This window comes from Chiloscyllium punctatum, chromosome 38 (assembly GCF_047496795.1).
Source record: "Chiloscyllium punctatum isolate Juve2018m chromosome 38, sChiPun1.3, whole genome shotgun sequence".
Classification (NCBI taxonomy): Eukaryota; Metazoa; Chordata; class Chondrichthyes; order Orectolobiformes; family Hemiscylliidae; genus Chiloscyllium; species Chiloscyllium punctatum.
The window spans coordinates 25,281,954-25,301,002 of NC_092776.1; the positions used below are offsets into that span (position 1 = coordinate 25,281,954).

Here is a 19,049-nt window from a genome sequence, read left to right on the forward strand (position 1 = left end):
GGTCTGTTTCCGGGCTGTACATCTCTATGATTCTCTAAGACTTGGACAAATCAAATTGGCAAAAACTTAGCTTGGAGAATGTGTTCGTTATAGACAGCATCTTAGAACAAAATATTCTAGAACCCAAGAGGGAACAGACTAATTTGGTAATGCGATAAGACAGTAGCAAGTAAAGACACAATAATAAAGGATCTTTTGGGCAAAAGTAACCACAACATGGCAGAGTTTTAGAATCAGTTTCGCAGCGAGAAATGAGAGTCCAATGAATTATGAAGATGTGGGTGCACTGTACCTTAAAGAGAGTTAAAAGCAACAGAACTACTGACAGCACCAAGTGTTCTGAAAAAAGATATAATGTAATCTTTTTGTCCAGCAGTTAGAGTAGCTGGTTGCCTGGAGATAAAAACAGAGTCGAATTAGGCCAAACGGAATTAGGCCTCAAAAAATAACAAACTCCAATCCAGTTCGAATTCAGTATATTGACAATTTGAAAAGCCATTGACATAATTCAATGCTTTGGGGGCATAAGACTGGGGAAAATTGAACAGTTGAGAGGAGAGCTGCCAAGCCACCAGCATATAAAGACTGCCTGAAAAATAGCTCTCTTCGAGGTACCTTTATCAATCAGTTTCCTGTGAAGAAGAATCCCCAAGATGACGAAAAGACAACAGAAATACAGAGAATAATCGAAAGCTGCCTGGTGTTGAGATAAGTAGTTTTGTTTTGTAAACCTTAATTTTATCAGACCAGTATTGTAGAGGGGAAAGTAAAACATAGGTTAGAGGAAGGAGTTGTAAATAGTTGTTAGTTAATTATTCTCTGTTATACATTAAGGAATCAAGTTGTTATTTTTTACATTCAATAGTTCTTGGCCTCTCAAACTTTCACAGAAAAGATTTACCCCATGCAGTAATCTATGAAGCTGGTTTAAATCAAGGAGGGTTTATCCCGTGTCGTAACAGTTTGGGAGCTCATTGAGTTGTCAAAAATTAATTTGTTGCATCGGATACAATGAATGACAATAGGGAAAACATTGGTAGACATTTCAGGAGACATGTCATAACTTTCAATTAAGATATATTCCAGTGAGCAAGACTACCGGAAGTAACTTCCAACCATGGCTGAATAAGGAAGTTAACCTTGAAAGAAGAGGGTTACAATGCCAGAAGGATTATAGGAGGAGAACTTTGTGTATGAAAGAAAAATAGCAAGAAATTAAAATCCAACAGTAAAAACTTCTATAATTGAGCATTGGTCCCTTAATGGTGAACTTTGGAAATAATCATGGATAAAGAGGAAATGGAAGAAACTTTGAACAACTATTCTGATCAGTCTTCACTGTACAAAAGACAAAATGTATCCCAAGAATAATGGAAAACCATGAGGCAAAAAAGGAGGAACTTAAAATAATCACCATCACTAGAGAAAAGCAATGGGACTTCTTAAGGTTGCCAAAACATCTGGGTCATATATCTCCTTGGATTGATGCATTTGTAATCTTCCAAATTCTCCAGATTCTGCAATGGTCCTGGCAGATTGGAAAACGATAAAACGTAACCCTTCTGGAAAGAGGGGGCGGAAAATAGGAAAATATTGGCCAGTTACTCCAACATCTGTCACTGAGAAAAATATTAGAACCATAATAAAGAGGTAGACGCAGGTCATTTAGCAAGTTATAATACAATCAAGCAGAGTCAACATGGTTTTGTGCAGGGAATCAATGCTTAACAAATTTATTAGACTTGTTTGAAGATGTAGCAAGCAGGGTAAATAAAGGGGAACCTGCAGATGTTGTGCATTTGAATTACCGATGGCATAAGGCAGCATGTAAAAGGTTAATGCACAATACAAGTTATGTCATTGATGTGACATTCAAACAGACAATGAAAATAGACTGCTGAGATAGTTATTGTACAGTTATTGTAATCAACCTACTCAGATATCCCACAATGCATCTCCAGAGAAAGTGAGACTTAAACCCAGACCTTCTGGCTCAAAATGGGCCACATTCAGGTTGACAAACATTAAACAGTGGAGTACCATAGAGATCAGCTCCCAACCTCAGCTAGACTGAATCTAGATTAATGATTTGGATCAAGGGACTAATTGAATTGCAGCCAAATTTGTTGATGTTGTTATGAAAGTAGTTGGAAAAGCATGTTGTGAAGAGGATATAAAGAATCTGCAGAGGGATACAGACAAGTTAAATGAGAGAAAAAAAGGCAGGAGGAACAAAATATGGAAAAATGTTACATTGTCCACATCAACAGGATGAACAGAAAAACAGCTCATTTAAATAAAGTTATTATAGAATGTTGCAGCACAAGAGTATTTGGGTGTCCTTGTATATGAATCACATAAATTCAAGTAATTAAAGGGAGTGAACAAAATGTCGGTCCTTATTGCAAGGGGTTGAAGTGTAAACATATGGAAGTCTTGTTACAAGTTCTGACACCTGGAGTGGTGTCTGCATCACCAAACACACAGCAACACTAGTGTGCACCATCTACAAGATACACTGCACTTTCTAAACTTCCCATCCTTTACCACCTAGAATATCAAGACCAGCAAATGCATGGGAAAGTTACCGCCTACAAGTTTCCCTCCAAGCTAGTGACCATCGTGATTTGGATGTATGTCGTTGTTCCTTCACTTTTGCTAAGTAAAACTCCTGGAACTGCTTCATGACAACACTGTGGATGTTCTTATATCCTCAGGACTGCTGAAGTTTCAGATAGTAGCTCACCATCGTTTTCTCCAGGAAATTGAAACTTAGGAATAAATGCTGGCCTATCCAGGGATGGTGGTTAGCACTGCTGCCTCACAGTGCCAGGAACCCGGGTTCGATTGCAGCCTGGGGCGAACCTGCGTCGAGTTTACATATTCTTCATGATGTCTGCGTGGGTTTCCTTCAGGTGCTCTGGTTTTCTCCTGCATTCCAAAGATATGAGGGTTAAATTGCCCATAGTGTCCATGGATGTGCAAACTAGGTGGACTAGCTATGGGAAATGAAGGGATACGGGATAGGGAAGTGGGTGGTTCACGATAGGCCAAATGGCCTGCTTCCACACTGCAGGGTTCGGCATGGGACCATTTGCCACAGCAGATTCGCTGTCGACGATTAGCCACTGCCCTTTGACCACTGCGGACGCTTAGCCACCACCCATTGACACTGAAGATGATTCGCCACCACAAATAACGCAAATAGAAGTATATACAATATTGGATGAACCCCATCAAGTCTTTTTGCTAAAATACAATATACCTGAGAGAAGAAAATAGGGGCTATGTTGAATGTACCATCCACAAACCACGTCGATTATGCTAAATGATATATCCAAGATTCCCTACCAAATATGATTATACGATTACTTCCTTGACCATCCAATATTGTATATGCTTCTACCAAATAAGCAGCGTTCAATGTATGTATGTATGTTTGAAATGGTGAAGTCCTTGGTACCTAATTCCAGACCACAGTATATCCATTATGACTTTGAGCAGGCAGCTATCAGTGCTGAGAAAATGCTTTGCTGAAGTTAGAATTAGGGGCTGTTTCTTTCATTTGGCACAAAGTATGCGTAGACATATTGCTGCAGTTACAGCAACTCGTCAATACAACACCGATCCTGATTATGCTTTAAAAGCAAAAATGATAATTGCTTTGGCTTTTATCTTTATATATAAATTGCGCATAACTATCAAATGAACTAAAATTTCATTGCTTAATATTAATGTGAGATTTTACTGCCATTATAAAGATTTTTAAAATATATTTTCTTTTTCTGGTTAAAGTTTGTAACTCATTTTTATATATAAACCAATAAAATGATATTTATTTTACTTTTTTTTAAATCAATATGTAGTTGTATAAATAAAGGGGGCTGAGAAGTATGAAAGAACAGGCGGGAGGGAAAACAATCATTACATATATTTGTTTCCAGTGGCGAATCGTCTCCAGAGGTCAAACGACCCCGTGGAGAAACGCTGGTGGAGAACTGGCAGTGACTAATCATTGGCGGTGAATCTGTCGTGGCGAATCGCCACCAACCTGTAGGGTTGGTACTATGAAATTAATAAAAATAAATGTGCACAGTTTAACCGTAAATAGGAGGGGACACCGTTTCACTGGAAGCTCTACAGAGAAGTTCAAAGAGAAAGAACAAAGAAAATTTACAGCCCATGAACAGGCCCTTTGGCCCTTCAAGCCTGAGTCAATCCAAATGTACTGTCTAAATCTGTCGCCCAATTCCTAAGCATCTGTATCCCTCTGCTCCCCACCTACTCATGCATCTGTCCAGACACATCTTAAATGAATCTACCGTGCCTGCCTCTACCAACTCTGCTGGCAATCCATTCCAAATGCCCACCACCCTCTGTGTGAAGTATTTGCCACGTGTATCCCCCTTAAACTTTCCACCTCTCACCTTGAAACCGTGACCTCTCGTTATTGAATCCTTCACTCTGGGAAAAAGCTTGTCTCTATCCACCCTGTCTATACTCTTCATGATTTTGTAAACCTCAATCAGGTCCCCCCCTCAATCGCCTTTTTTCTAATGAAAACCTTCTCTGCACCCTCTCCAAAGCGTCCATATCCTTTTGGTAATGTTGCAACAAGGACTGTACACAATATTTTAAATGCGGCCGAACCAATATCTTGTACAATTTTAACATGACTTGCAAGCTCTTATACTCAATACCCCGTCCAATGAAGGCAAGCATACTTGACCACTCTACCACCTGTGCAGCAACCTTCAGGGTACAATGGACTTGCACTCCCAGATCTCTCTGCCCATCAACTTTTCCAAAGGCTCTTCCGTACATTGTACAATTCGCTCTAAAATTAGTCTTGCCTAAATGCATTACCTCACATTTGTCTGGATTGAAATCCATCTGCCACTTTTCCACCCAACTGTCCAGTCTATCTATATCCTCCTGTATTCTCTGACAGTCCCTTATGCTCTCTGCTACTCTACCAGTCTTCATGTCATCTGCAAACTTGCTGATCATTCCAATAGTGCCCTCTTCTAGATCATTTATGTATATCACAAACAACAGTGGCCCCAATACTGACCCCTGTGGAACACCACTGATCACCTTTCTCCATTTCGTGAAACTCCCTTCAACTACTACTTTGCCTCCTGTTGCTCAACCAGTTCTTTATCCACCTAGCGAGAACACCCTGCACACCATATGACTTCACTTTTTCCATTAATCTATCCTTGCATTTACTATCTTTCTAAAAGCAACAGGAACTTCTGGAGTCTACACAGAGAGAAAGATGTGGAAACCCAGAACGTTCTCTGGGTGATCATGTTCTTTTTCAGATGGTGTGCTGTAGAAATTCTTACTATGGTACTATGTTGAAATCACTGATACAATGAGAACATGCCCTTTACTTTGCTAGTCCTGAGAAAATTGAATGAGGTGTTATCACATTTAAACATTGCATGAGATTCATAACGGCTACTGAATAACCTCTTTGGCCCAGAATGTAGTTTTTCAAGATGTGTGTTTTATAGCATCTATTACACACATGGACTGGCAAAGCCAAACAATAGCACAAACCACTCTCAAACAAGATTATTTGAGAGGAATGCCAAGATACTCCAATAGAATGTATTAAAAAAAAGTTTTTTAAAATGGTTTAGTAAAAAGGTGTATAGGAATTTTTCCAATCTGCTAGCTGAGGATCCTCTCTCCCTTCAATGAAAGTTCCCCACATAGTATATCTTCAACTACTTGCTTGTTGGTTGTAATGGCATTGTAGCACTTATCACCAAATGTGGCATTGCCTAACCCTATACTTCTCTGACAATTTCTTCAATTCCAAGCATCTTCCACCCATTCTCAACCCTCAAGTAAAAAATGTTGTCTAACCTCTTCCAAATTCAATAAAAGAACACTCATTGAGATGTTTGCTGATTTTTCTTCCTCAATCACATTAGACAATTTCTCAGCCTCAGTGATTTTAACCATCATCCCAACTCATTTTGCTCTCTTCTGAGTTCACTGCCCTCAGTGAACCTCTCCCTCAACATTAACTCCCCAACTTTCAATCACAGCCGCTTCCCAGTGCTTGCCACCTCACATGGTCTTGGTAGTTCCATTCTATCAATCACAGGCAAGTCTACTTCTGATCAGTTCCTTCTTTCACTCTCCATCAACATCCAATACTACCTTTTGCATTCATCCCTGTAAAGAATGCTTCTAATTCACTTACAATTATACCGCCAAAAGTTGAAATTAGTTTGCCACAACCATTTTGCAGTTATAGGTTTTCTCAGCCAGTTGCTCACTTCTTCCTTCGAGGTTTCAGCCTGTATTAAAAACATTCCTCTCTCTCAACACAGCAGTTTCCCTGATATGGCCAAGATCTCCACTCCCTTTCGTCCAAAGAACTTGCACAGAAATAATGGACAATCAGCTTAGTCATTCATTGCTAGGTCTGGTCGGAACAAAAACTAGTGCTTTTTGTTGAGAAAACCTATAACTGCAGAAAGGTTGTGGCAAAGTGACTTCAACTTTTGGAAGTATAATTGTACGTGAATTAGAAACATTATTTTACAGGGATGAACTAAACCAATCCGCCACTCCAAGATCATCCTGAAATGCAAATGAAACTACAGATTGTTCTGCTATAATGCATGCTTAGTTATTGTGAATTCACTATAACGCGATTGCCAAATTGGGGACAATGTTTCTGAAGCGCAAACTTTTAAAACATGTGTAAGCTGTTATGCAACTCCATCACTACATATTTTAAAGCACAATTTTTTTATAATGTGGAGTTGCTTCTTTACTCTACTGCAAACCATCTTCTTAAACTCCTCACCTTCAACATTACGTTAATGGTTCTCTGGCTTGATGTTATTCTCCCCACAACTCGCTGTCACCATCCTAATCCTCAAAACACAACTCCCAACCCACTGATGACTACCCTATCCCTTCCAAAGTCCTTGAAATTGATATTATTGCTCAACTTCACGAAGAGTTAGGATTAATCATATGCAAATGTACATCCAATACACTGCTGTATCACAGTCAAATGTCAAATAATGTATCAGTCCATCAGCTGACAAAAAATATACAATACTCCAGAATTGCGAGACTATAAATATAGAAGATGTTGTTCCCTTTTATGCTGGTGTCCTTGTGAATGTTTTGATGATAGCATAATGAAAATCTGCAATAGAATGTCTTCTTTCATCAATGCTAGAGTCTACAAGTTGATTATTTCAACTTTCTGAAGAATAAAATGACGCAGCATTGAATGTGTATTTCCCCCAAATTCATGTACATCTTTCCTGGTACTCAATGTCTGAACAATTTCAGTTAAAAATCACACAACACCAGGTTATAGTCAAACAGGTTTAATTGGAAGCACACTAGCTTATGACAATTTCAGTTAGGTTTCTACCAAAGCTACAGTACTGAAATGGTTCCTATCAAAGCACAGCTCCATTCTTAACTGTTTGGTTATTGGCAGATATCCTATGCAATGGATTATTTTCTTATTCTCACACATTTGCCTCGAATATCTTCCATGCTTCAAGTCGGAGTTCCTTTCTACTTTTCAATCATACACTGCTCTTCAGTGACAACCAAAAGCACAGCAATCATGTTTTTATCCATAATGATAACATCCAGCTCTCCACTGCTCACCACCTCTCTCAACTCTTGTACAGTTCCTGAGTTATCAGGCTGTTTATCCAAAATTCAGTTGAACAGAAAATTCCTCTAATTTAAATATCAGGAGGATATATGGCCATGCGGCTGACGCAGCTACCACCCCCACGCTGAGTGATGATGTCACTTCCGCCCACATCACGGCCACTCCCACACCCACTTCCGGCCCTCACATCATCGCTGATGCCACATGCTCAGTGACCTCCACCACCCCTACTGCCATGATCACCACCACCTCCACCCCCACCAGCACCACTCACCTGCATTCTGCTGACACGGCCCCCACAGACCCCACTGTCACTATACCTACACCCCAGAACCCCGAGGGCAACACTACCCCAGCTCATGCCTCTACACCCATTCCCCCCATCATCACACCCACTCCAGGTACTGGCTCCGACCCCACTCCCAGCTCCACACACACACCAGATCCCAGCTCCCGGCCCTGCCGAGTTTTCACCATCCCTCCAGACCTCCCCCTCACTGAGGATGAACGATCAGTCCTCAGCAAAGGATTCACCTTCATCCCCCTCCGTCCACGCATCAATGAATTTAATACACGACGTGACATCGAACAATTCTTCCGTCGCCTCTGCCTCCGAGCTTACTTTCACAATCAGGACTCCCGCCCACCTCCAACACACTGCATCCACCTGGACACCCCGCGCTGGCCTATTACCTGCCCTCGAACTCTTCATTTCAAACTGCTGCTGGGGCATTAACCGCCTCAACCTGTCGTCCCCCCTCCCCCACTCCAACCTCTCACCCTCACAACGCGCAGCCCTCCAATCCCTCTGCTCCAATCCCAACCTCACCATCAAGCCAGCGGATAAAGGGGGCGCAGTGGTAGTCTGGCGCACTGACTTCTACACCGCTGAAGCCAAACGCCAACTCGAGGACACCTCTTCCTACTGCTCCCTCGACCATGACCCCACCCCCCATCACCAAACCATCATCTCCCAGACCATACAGAACCCCATCACCTCAGGAGATCTCCCACCCACAGCTTCCAACCACATAGTCCGGGAACCCCGCACTGCCCAGTTCTACCTCCTTCCCAAGATCCACAAGCCTGACCACCCTGGCCGACCCATTGTCTCAGCATGCTCCTGCCCCACTGAACTCATCTCTACCTACCTTGACACTGTCCTATCCCCCCTAGTCCAGGAACTCCCCACATACGTTCGAGACACCACCCACGCCCTCCACCTCCTCCAAGACTTCCGTTTCCCTGGCCCCCAACGCCTTATCTTCACCATGGATATCCAATCCCTCTACACCTCCATTCGCCATGACCAGGGCCTCCAAGCCCTCCGTTTTTTCCTCTCCAAACGTCCCCAACAGTACCCTTCCACTGACACTCTCATTCGTTTGGCCGAACTGGTCCTCACCCTTAACAATTTCTCCTTTGAATCCTCCCACTTCCTCCAGACCAAAGGGGTAGCCATGGGCACACGTATGGGCCCCAGCTATGCCTGTCTCTTTGTTGGCTATGTAGAACAGTTGATCTTCCGTAATTACACCGGCACCACTCCCCACCTCTTCCTCCGCTACATTGATGACTGCATTGGCGCCACCTCGTGCTCCCGTGAGGAGTTTGAGCAATTCATCAACTTCACCAACACATTCCACCCTGACCTTAAATTTACCTGGACTATCTCTGACACCTCGCTCCCCTTCCTGGACCTCTCCATCTCCATTAGTAACGACCGACTTGACACTGACATTTTCTACAAACCCACTGACTCCCATAGCTACCTGGATTACACCTCTTCCCACCCTATCTCTTGCAAAAATGCCATCCCGTATTCCCAATTTCTCTGCCTCCGCCGTATCTGCTCCCAGGAGGACAAGTTCCACCATAGGACACACCAGATGGCCTCCTTCTTTAGAGACCGCAATTTCCCTTCCCACGTGGTTAAAGATGCCCTCCAACGTATCTCGTCCACATCCCGCACCTCCGCCCTCAGACCCCACCCCTCCAACCGTAACAAGGACAGAACACCCCTGGTGCTCACCTTCCACCCTACAAACATTCGCATCAACCGAATCAACCACCGACATTTCCGCCACCTCCAAAAAGACCCCACCACCAGGGATATATTTCCCTCCCCACCCCTTTCCGCCTTCCGCAAAGACCGTTCCCTCCGTGACTACCTGGTCAGGTCCACACCCCCCTACGACCCACCCTCCCATTCTGGCACTTTCCCCTGCCACCGCAGGAACTGTAAAACCTGTGCCCACACCTCCTCCCTCACCTCTATCCAAGGCCCTAAAGGAGCCTTCCACATCCAAAGTTTCACCTGCACATCCACCAATATCATTTATTGTATCCGTTGCTCCCGATGTGGTCTCCTCTACATTGGGGAGAGTGGGCGCCTCCTAGCAGAGCGCTTTAGGGAACATCTCCGAGACACCCGCACCAATCAACCAAACCGCCCCGTGGCCCAACATTTCAACTCCCCCTCCCACTCTGCCGAGGACATGGAGGTCCTGGGCCTCCTTCACCGCCGCTCCCTCACCACCCGACGCTTGGAGGAAGAACGCCTCGGAACACTTCAACCCCAGGGCATCAATGTGGACTTCAACAGCTTCCTCATTTCCCCTTCCCCCACCTCATCCTAGTTTCAAACTTCCAGCTCAGTTACTGTCTCCTTGACTTGTCCGACCTGCCTATCTTCTTTTCCACCTATCCACTCCACCCTCTCCTCCTTGACCTATCACCTTCATCTCCTCCTCCACTCACCCATTGTACTCTATGCTACTCTCTCCCCACCCCCACCCTCCTCTAGCTTATCTCTCTATGCTTCAGGCTCACTGCCTTTATTCCTGATGAAGGGCTTTTGCCTGAAACGTTGGTTTCGCTGCTCGTTGGATGCTGCCTGAACTGCTGTGCTCTTCCAGCACCACTAATCCAGTATTTGATTTTCAGCATCTGCAGTCATTGTTTTTACCATCAGGAGGATATATGCCATTGTTTTTGATTCTCACTCCAAACCCTATTCTCTGGTTACTGACTCCATCCCATTCTCTTTTGTAACTGCCTGTGAAGAGATGTTTGAGATAAGACTAGTCTGTTCACAGGGAGTCTGGATTGACAGCAAGTGACCAACAATGGGAATTAAGCAAGTGGAGAATTGAACCACCATCGACATTTCTGGAGAAATCTCCCCAGGAAACCACAGGGCGGGCCCAAATTATTGAAGAAAATATTGACCTAGCTCAATCAAAAAGCTAAAAAATGGGTAATGTATTGTTTAAATTTTAGATTTCTAACTCTGACCTTACAAAATAAATATGCTGAAACTGTAATAAACTTGTTGATTTCATTTACTTAAGGGCAGTTTCCCAAACTCTTAATCAGACATTTCCATGTATCTCACATTTAACATTTGAATCACCAATCTAAATGCTGCAATCTAAAAGTAAAAGTTACACCTTCGAAACACATTAACTATGGAATCAGATATTCACAACAATGTGCTCCAAGCTTAAAATTTTAAAGTGAGTATTTCCGATGCATAACATCATGGCCTATCTGCACATGTACAGCTGCATGCATGGTATTAGGCCAGCTCATACCTTTTGACCATGTAAGCTTTTAACCATGAACCTTAAGGTGCAGATCTGAATATCAAGGAATTCAGAGTCTTCAAATTTAATGTTAATAATACAAATTCAAAACGTTTATACGGTAGCACCATACATCACATATTTTCATTAATTTTATTTCTAAGAGGAAGAAAGGTAAACTATCTATCCACAGACTATTGGCTAGAAATACAGAGCTGACTCAACCAATGAGAAAATAGAAAGCATACCCTTGCACAAACAGAAAAACCTTTATAAACCATCTTTAACACTGAAAACGTCCCAAGGAACATCAAAAATAAAAGAAGATGGAACCAGAAGAGCTATTGTACACACACGGTTTGGTTCCACATAGCAGTGGCATAGGCCACAACCATAGCTATTTTTAAAACTAAGTAGAAACCAAAGCACAAAGTTAATGTAATCAGCAATGAAAATCATAAAACATGTAAGTCGTATCAGTTCAAAATAAACTGAGCTCAAATGTTCAAATTAACTTTTAAAATTATGTCTCAGAGGAGTTTCGAACAGGTAAGAATTTATCTGACCAAAGGAAGAGACAAACCTTTAAGTATTTATTAAGAAAGATGAGACATGGAAGAAATAAAAAGATCAACTGAGGGTTCAGACAGAGGCAGGTAGCTTGTCTAACCAAATAGAAATTCATTCAGATTCAAATGGCACTGTCAGCACTGCAAGTTATGTATTTTAATCTTACAAATTTTATTAATATTTTTAAAATATTATAGTTTACAAATGTAGAATTAGTTTGCGATTCCATTCTTGGTACTCCTTGTTATTTTATTCAAACCTTATTTCTGTCTCTTCCTGTTCTCAATTATCATTCCCAAGGTAAAGCAGTTGACTCCTGCTTTACTGCCCCTTACTTATGGGCATGTATAATCAGGAAAATAGCAAATCCATACATTTCCCTGTGCTAAGTGATGTCTATCAGGTTTGCCCCTTTCTAGACAGGGGACCTAACTTTTACAGAGTGAGGGATCACAAGCAAAGGTATAAAAGCTATGGAACAATCAGTAAACTTCTCATATGTATATTATGGGGAAGAAAACTATAATAAGCATAAAGCATAAATTTTGCCATGAACTGAAAGAAACTACGTGGTGAATATTACACTACTGTGCCAGGGGGTTTTGGTTGGGAAGCATGTAACGTAGATCAGTTGGCCAGACCATCACAATCCCAGAGCTCAATCCCATGATAGAGAGGGAGAGTAGATGCTAAAATTGGCAGCCCACCTAGCAAAGTAAGTAAATAATTATGGTTCAATCAAGATTGTTTAAAATTGAATAAACTGCAATATTACATTGCTCATGCCTCAACAGCTGGTAACGACAGGCAGATGGGAGGGAAAGACTTCACTGCCTAAAGGGCCACCAACTTACCTTACGGCAGAAGTCATTGGCCCTTCTTCGTGTACTTGCTTGCATTTCCAGCAGTGTCCCTTATGGAGCTCTGGTGATGGGCAGGACATTCTCGCACTGTGGGGCATAAGTGCCACTTTGCCTTTAATTAGCCCAGCCACAGTGACTTATGGTGGCAAGGCAAACTTGTGGAATCACTCCTTTTTGTACAAAGCTCAGCAAACAGTTCAGATCCCAAAAGCATGAAAGTTAACTTTTGTTTACATTTCTTACTAAGTGTGCAAGTACATCACAGATCTACCTCAATTTTCACAATTAATTCTGTGCATACCTTGATATATAATTTAATGAAAAGAAACAGAGTACTTGCAAATACCATCAGCAAGTACCCAGGTAGAAAACTTTCGTTTTTGAAGCTGAACTAATAGCAATTTACCTTTACAAGCCACCTCAATGTGGTAACAGCTAGAACAATAAAGGTCATAAAATGAAATTTGAAAAGTTAACTTTTCCACCAGAAAGTCATTCAGCCCTGGCAAAATTACATGTGCAACATTTGAGCACGGAATGCACAACTTTTAAATTCAATTCCATTGCTGATGCATATCATTCAGAACTTATAGTACAAAAATAAATTCCAAACATTACAGGTCATTCTGCTATAATGCGACAGCTGTGTTCCTCTGCAACCTCATGCAATAGAAAAATCACAAAATGGAAATCTGCTTTAGAAACTCACATTGTAGAAGATTGCTAATAGAAAATCGCTATACCAGTTCCGTAGGAAGTTCACATTATCCAAATAACGTCCACAATTCATCAATCATGTTATAGCCAATTGGCGCTAATGAAACGCACATTATAGCAGAACAACTTGTATTTAGTTCTGAGAGAGATATGGATCTTCACTAATGCCTTTTGAGAGAAAAAAAAATCAGAAGACTTCCGAACACTATAATCCCAGAAGTACCAGTGAATTTTTTTTTCACTTACCTGTTTTGGGGTCCACATCTGCTGGTAAGTGTGGTGGAGGGTTACCTGGTGTGAAGTGTTCATTGCTGTATGTTATCAGTGGCGTTAACGGGTGGACATGATGGGGATGTTGCACAACGGGTACTTTGTTAGACTGTCAAAAGAAAGACAGGAAGAAAGTGAGTGTGACAACAGCAACCAACCGATGAACCATGACTTAGACTAACGCATTGAGCTGAAAGGGGCCTCCAACAGGGAGCACATGAACACATTAAATGTTGTCAAAAATCAGAGGCCTACATTAGATGATGAATGGTCCTGGGTCAGATTTTATTTTAATATATGTCCTCTCTCTTCTGCTATCAATTTAGGTGAATTGTAACAAAGGAGAGTAATTTAAATCACTCTGTATTAAAGCAACCATATCAGCTACTATTTATCAAATCAGGTTTTGGTTATTTAATAAACACCCAAATTCCATCAAGGCAACATCCATGTGAAAACTGCATTAACTATGAAGCAGCATAGAGTAACAGAGAACTACAAACCTAATGGAATCGCAATGATAAGCCAATGTTATCATAATGAAAGAGAGGTTTTGTTTTTACCTGGTATGTCTAGCTTAACAAAAATATTACTTTTTTAAAATTTAATTTGTTGATGAAACTCCAGAACAATTACTGCCTATAAGACAATTGCAAGGAGGAAAAACTTTTATTTAATAAAAGTTAATTTTTATTTAATACTGTATCCAAAAAATTCCCAAAAGTATGATCAACTATGTTCCACTTTTTTTCAAAAAAACCTTGAGATGTTGTTAACAAAGATGGCATTTATGGTCCGTATATAAATATGAAAACAGACTTCAGCTATGAACTTGAGGGAATATTTTCATGTGGCTCTTGTCAAAAATTAAAGTAAAGAGTACAACTGGCTCAGTCATCAGGATGTTTTATTAAATTAAAGTCACAAGCGTTAATATTTTGGCATGCACATGAAACTAACTATGTGATTTCATCTTTATTAACTAGTTGGTGAATGAAAAACAAAAGTAAACAAATGAGAGGCTCACAGTAAAATAAAAATGTGAAAGCACCCCAACATCACAAATTATTCTCGGCAAGAGTGTTATCTATGTCTTATCACACCATTTCCATCATCATATGCATGCCTACCAGTGACATCTAGCAGCACCAAACCAGTACTGCATTTTTACTTTAAAAGGTTGACTAAAACATTCATCCAAGTAGTTTTTAAGAAGTTTTTTGAAAAATATGAAGCCATGTTATTAAAAATGATTTCTGAAGCTACTTGCAAAATGTGTATTATGAAAATCACAACTGATGTGCAGAATATGCAGGGTTAATTGTTGGGATTTTTGTTATATACAGTAACCTAAAGATAATCACAAACAACGGGTCCCTCTAAGAAAACCAGATCTGCTTCCCATCGAAACAAATGAGAAGTAAAACTTTTTTTTGAGTGCTAGCATGAAGATTTCATCATGACGCTACAGGGCATTTTCAGCTGTGGAGTTGCAGCTGCTTGCTCTTTGCAAGAAGGTTCTATTCACTAGCAGCACAAGTCTCCTATAAGTTTATGCTTCGGAAAGAATTTGCTGCAGAATCTTGCGAGCAAACAGCAGGAGGCTACAGCTCGTTATTTACAGTCTACAGTGTCTCCTGTTTCTAATTGGCGCCTGCTATTGTTGTAATGAGTTTATAGGAGGCATGGACAATATAGAATAGATCATGATTCAGTTGCTTCCCCTTTATAAATATTTTGAAAGTCCCATCTCATCATCAACAAACTAATTTCAATTGCACTGAAACATTTATTAACACAAAACCAATTTGGAGCAATATAATCTGACTTCAATCCATCTTATTTCAGAGATTACTTTGATTCTGCCTAAATTCTCTTCAAAGCCCATTTATTACTCAAAAGTTAATACTTCAACCAGGATAGTCAAGAGCCCCATCAATTTAACATGCATTAACACATGGGGAAATTGCAGTTAGAACATTACCTCCTCTGCAAAGATCAATGGTCTAATACAGCCTCAAATATTTTCTCAGAAAGCATACACAGGAAAATCATCTCAGCCATCGGGCTTTCTCAGCCATAATATGGCCTGATTTGACGCAGTCTTTGAACCACACCCTTTTCCATGAATTGGGAATTGATTCAACTCTCGTTTGAATGCTTTGTCTGGGTTCAAAAATCAACTAGTCTTATTGAGAGGTACATGTTTAACCCAAGTTCAACTCACATGCCATTTTGAGCATGTGATTAATAGGCCTTCAATAGTTCTCCACATTCAACTCATCATTTACTTTTACTATTTCAAATGTTTGGGTAATATCCAGTTCTATCTTTCTATTTTGGTAGAAATTAAGCTTTAGCTTCCATACATGGTGCAATGATCTTAAAAACACAATGTACAATATTTTTCACTACACCAACATTTCTGTTGAGTCACAATGGTCATCTCTGTACACAAGTGCACTGGCTACAAGAGTTCCCAGTGAGTTTGTGTACAAATCTACAACAAGACACTTCCCATGTGTGGCACTAAATAATCCACCCATGCACAGAGTCCATAAGAATAGTTGATGTGGAAACTCAGAACGACACTGAAATGGAAGTAGTGAACATTGTGAATTTTGGATTATAGATGTTTCATAGGATGCAGTCAGAGTTATGTTTGTCTTGACATTGCCTGATATTAAGATGATATTTCAGCCCATAAAATTTACCAAAAACATAAATCAAATTTCCTGAAAGGATAACTTAAAACTAAGATAATAAAATAGTACCAGTCAACTCCAGAATATTTATTTTTTAGTGAATTAACAGTGAGTAAGGAGTAGGCAAATAAACTGAAAAGCACAGAAAATGAAGAAGAGGAAATGTAGAAGAAAAAAAAGAGACCAAATATAAAGAACAAAAGAACGAAGGCATTAAAGGAGCAGCCTCTTCAAACAAAGTGTAGTTACATAAATTTACATTTATGTTTCTAAATAAAACTTCAAATTGCTTACCAGATGACAGCTAACTCATGAAACACAGTAAATCACCAGTTTATACTTTGTCCAAATGCACATTGCGTCATGTGACTGAGCCAGCCGGTTGACTAGTGCTCCCAAATGGATTCGGAGTTCAGTCGCCCTTTAAAACTCATGAAGTAACAAAGCATTCAGGTGCTACAAGCAACACTTAGAGGGTTCTGAATAATTTTTGGTGAAAGGCAGTTATCATCCACAGCACAATGCAACCCATCAGATTAGATCATTCATTGAACAAGGTCTAGCATGAAGGATCTGATTACAAGGTAGCAGTAAGACCAGAAATAAAAAAGTTCCCTGATAGCAAATACTGAAAAATGACAGAATGAATTATGCTGAGAGCACATCTTACATACGCTTATCAAATTTTAGACAGCATGATTGTATCTCAAGAAGAAGTACATTTATCAGGTAAACACATGGATAACCCAATTCAATCCATTAACTAAAATAACCAGATCCAAAAGAGAAAAATTAATGTAGTTTATATGAAAATTAGCAAAATATATGATCATTTCAAAGCATTTTAGTGATCTTTTGGGCACTTTTACATCTGTTAGGTAATAGTTGCATTGACTATATTTTTGTATCAGTGAAAATTCTGAAGGGCAAGACTATGGGCAACATTTAACATAAATGTTTAGCTTGGATTTAAAACATAACCAACTTCCAATAGCATACAAAGGAGAAAAGTACACTTAACAACAGTCTGTAGCAGCTAAATATGTAGAGTTCAAATGACAATATTAACCTGTTAGTAACTTTAGCGACTTTAATTCCATTCCCTGATAGAGACTCCTAAACTGGTCATTAGCACCTGCGTTTACGACCTAATCACATAACAGTAGCTGAATTCAGTAATACTACTCAACTGACATTTGTTTGAAACTAGATGTAACTGATGTAATCAACAATACTTCACATGTGAAAAATGGCATAGCACAATTATCATTTGTTCTTATGGGAATATGCCCCAATTTTTAAAGCTTTCAATACCTTTTCTTTTAGGAACACCACAACAGAAAATACTGAACACATTTTATTGCAACATAAAAGCATCACTCCCTTATATGAAGGATTTTTTTCTTTAAAAAGCAATAATGTAGATCAGCTTGATTTGTACAGATTTGGTATTGAGTTCTTTCTAATCTTACCTACCAACTTGTAATGTAAGTGAGAGAAATAATTGTATTCTGTTTATGTCTGTAAGCAACCTTGACTAGTTACTGCTGGAATAGGCAAGGAGGGAGATGAAGACGTTATTTTGAAACAAAAGCCTTTCATACTATATTTAGCAGTTTCAACTTGTACAAACCAAGAAAGTTGCAGCGATTTTTCATTCACTGGGCACTTGCCCTGGCCAGAATGGATCTCACAAACTAGAAGCATGATAATACCTGAGATGTAAACCCATGAGAAGAACAGAACTATTTTCACTGCATATACCAAATTCAGTTTCTTTCATTAGATTTCTAGTGATTAGAAATCAATTTCTGCAAATGTCTGTGCTTCCAGTAGAAACCACAAACCAATGGGCTTGTATGTAGGTCACACCTGTATGGGCACAGAGGCAAGCATAAAGTGCATGGCTTTGAGCCAGATTTTATAGTACTGCTCTCTAATGCTCATTTAAATAGTCTTTCACTTTTCACTCTTTCCTCACTTGATTTCACCAGTTTCACATGGAGATCATGTCTATTTTTATCCTAATAGTAGAATTTTCTTTCTTAATTATGGTGACCATGAAACTATGTTCAGTGGGAATCGATATCAAAAAATCTTGTCACTTTTCTCTATTTAAAACTGTGTTATTTGGGATTTACATGAAGGAAAGAGGATGTAAGAATATTAAGCTGTTGCCAAGGGAGGAAACTGAGGAAATGCCTGTAGGAAGTGGGACTGTCCATCAAACAGTGGCAGTAGGCAGGCTGTGAAGGGAAACCCCTCCTCTTGGATCATTGCACAACACTTTACCCAGGAAACTCGAGTCAACCTCTGACCTTTCAAGTGTACTTAAGCGTCACATTCCAAATAAGCTGCAGTGGGAGATATTTCACTGGGGTGGACCCTACACAGTATTCACAATCAGGAATGTGGCAGTCAATGATTGATTGAACAGTCGTAGTCCTTCCCTCCTTTTCTTAAAAAAAGAGATTGGTAACCCGAGAGAAATGAAAGCTTGCCATTCACCTCTGATGTCATTAATCAAGAGACAGGCAAAACAAACTAGAGCTGTTGTGACCATCTTTCTACCCAGTCCCTTATATTGAATGCACCCCTATTGCGTTCATTGCATTTCTGTGCAGCTGAAGAAAGATTGGGTCTGAAATGTGCATTTGTGCTC

General features: G+C 40.2%; 1 protein-coding gene across 33 annotated transcripts in view; it reads right to left on the reverse strand.

Moving 5' to 3' along the window:
* tcf7l2 (transcription factor 7 like 2) overlaps nucleotides 1-19,049 on the reverse strand; it is a 201,718-nt gene that overhangs the window by 38,443 nt on the left and 144,226 nt on the right. For all 33 annotated transcript variants that reach the window (XM_072557402.1, XM_072557401.1, XM_072557396.1 and 30 more), the window contains one exon: nucleotides 13,659-13,791. In XM_072557402.1, coding sequence (XP_072413503.1) covers nucleotides 13,659-13,791 — 133 coding nt within the window. The remainder of the gene's footprint in view (nucleotides 1-13,658; nucleotides 13,792-19,049) is intronic.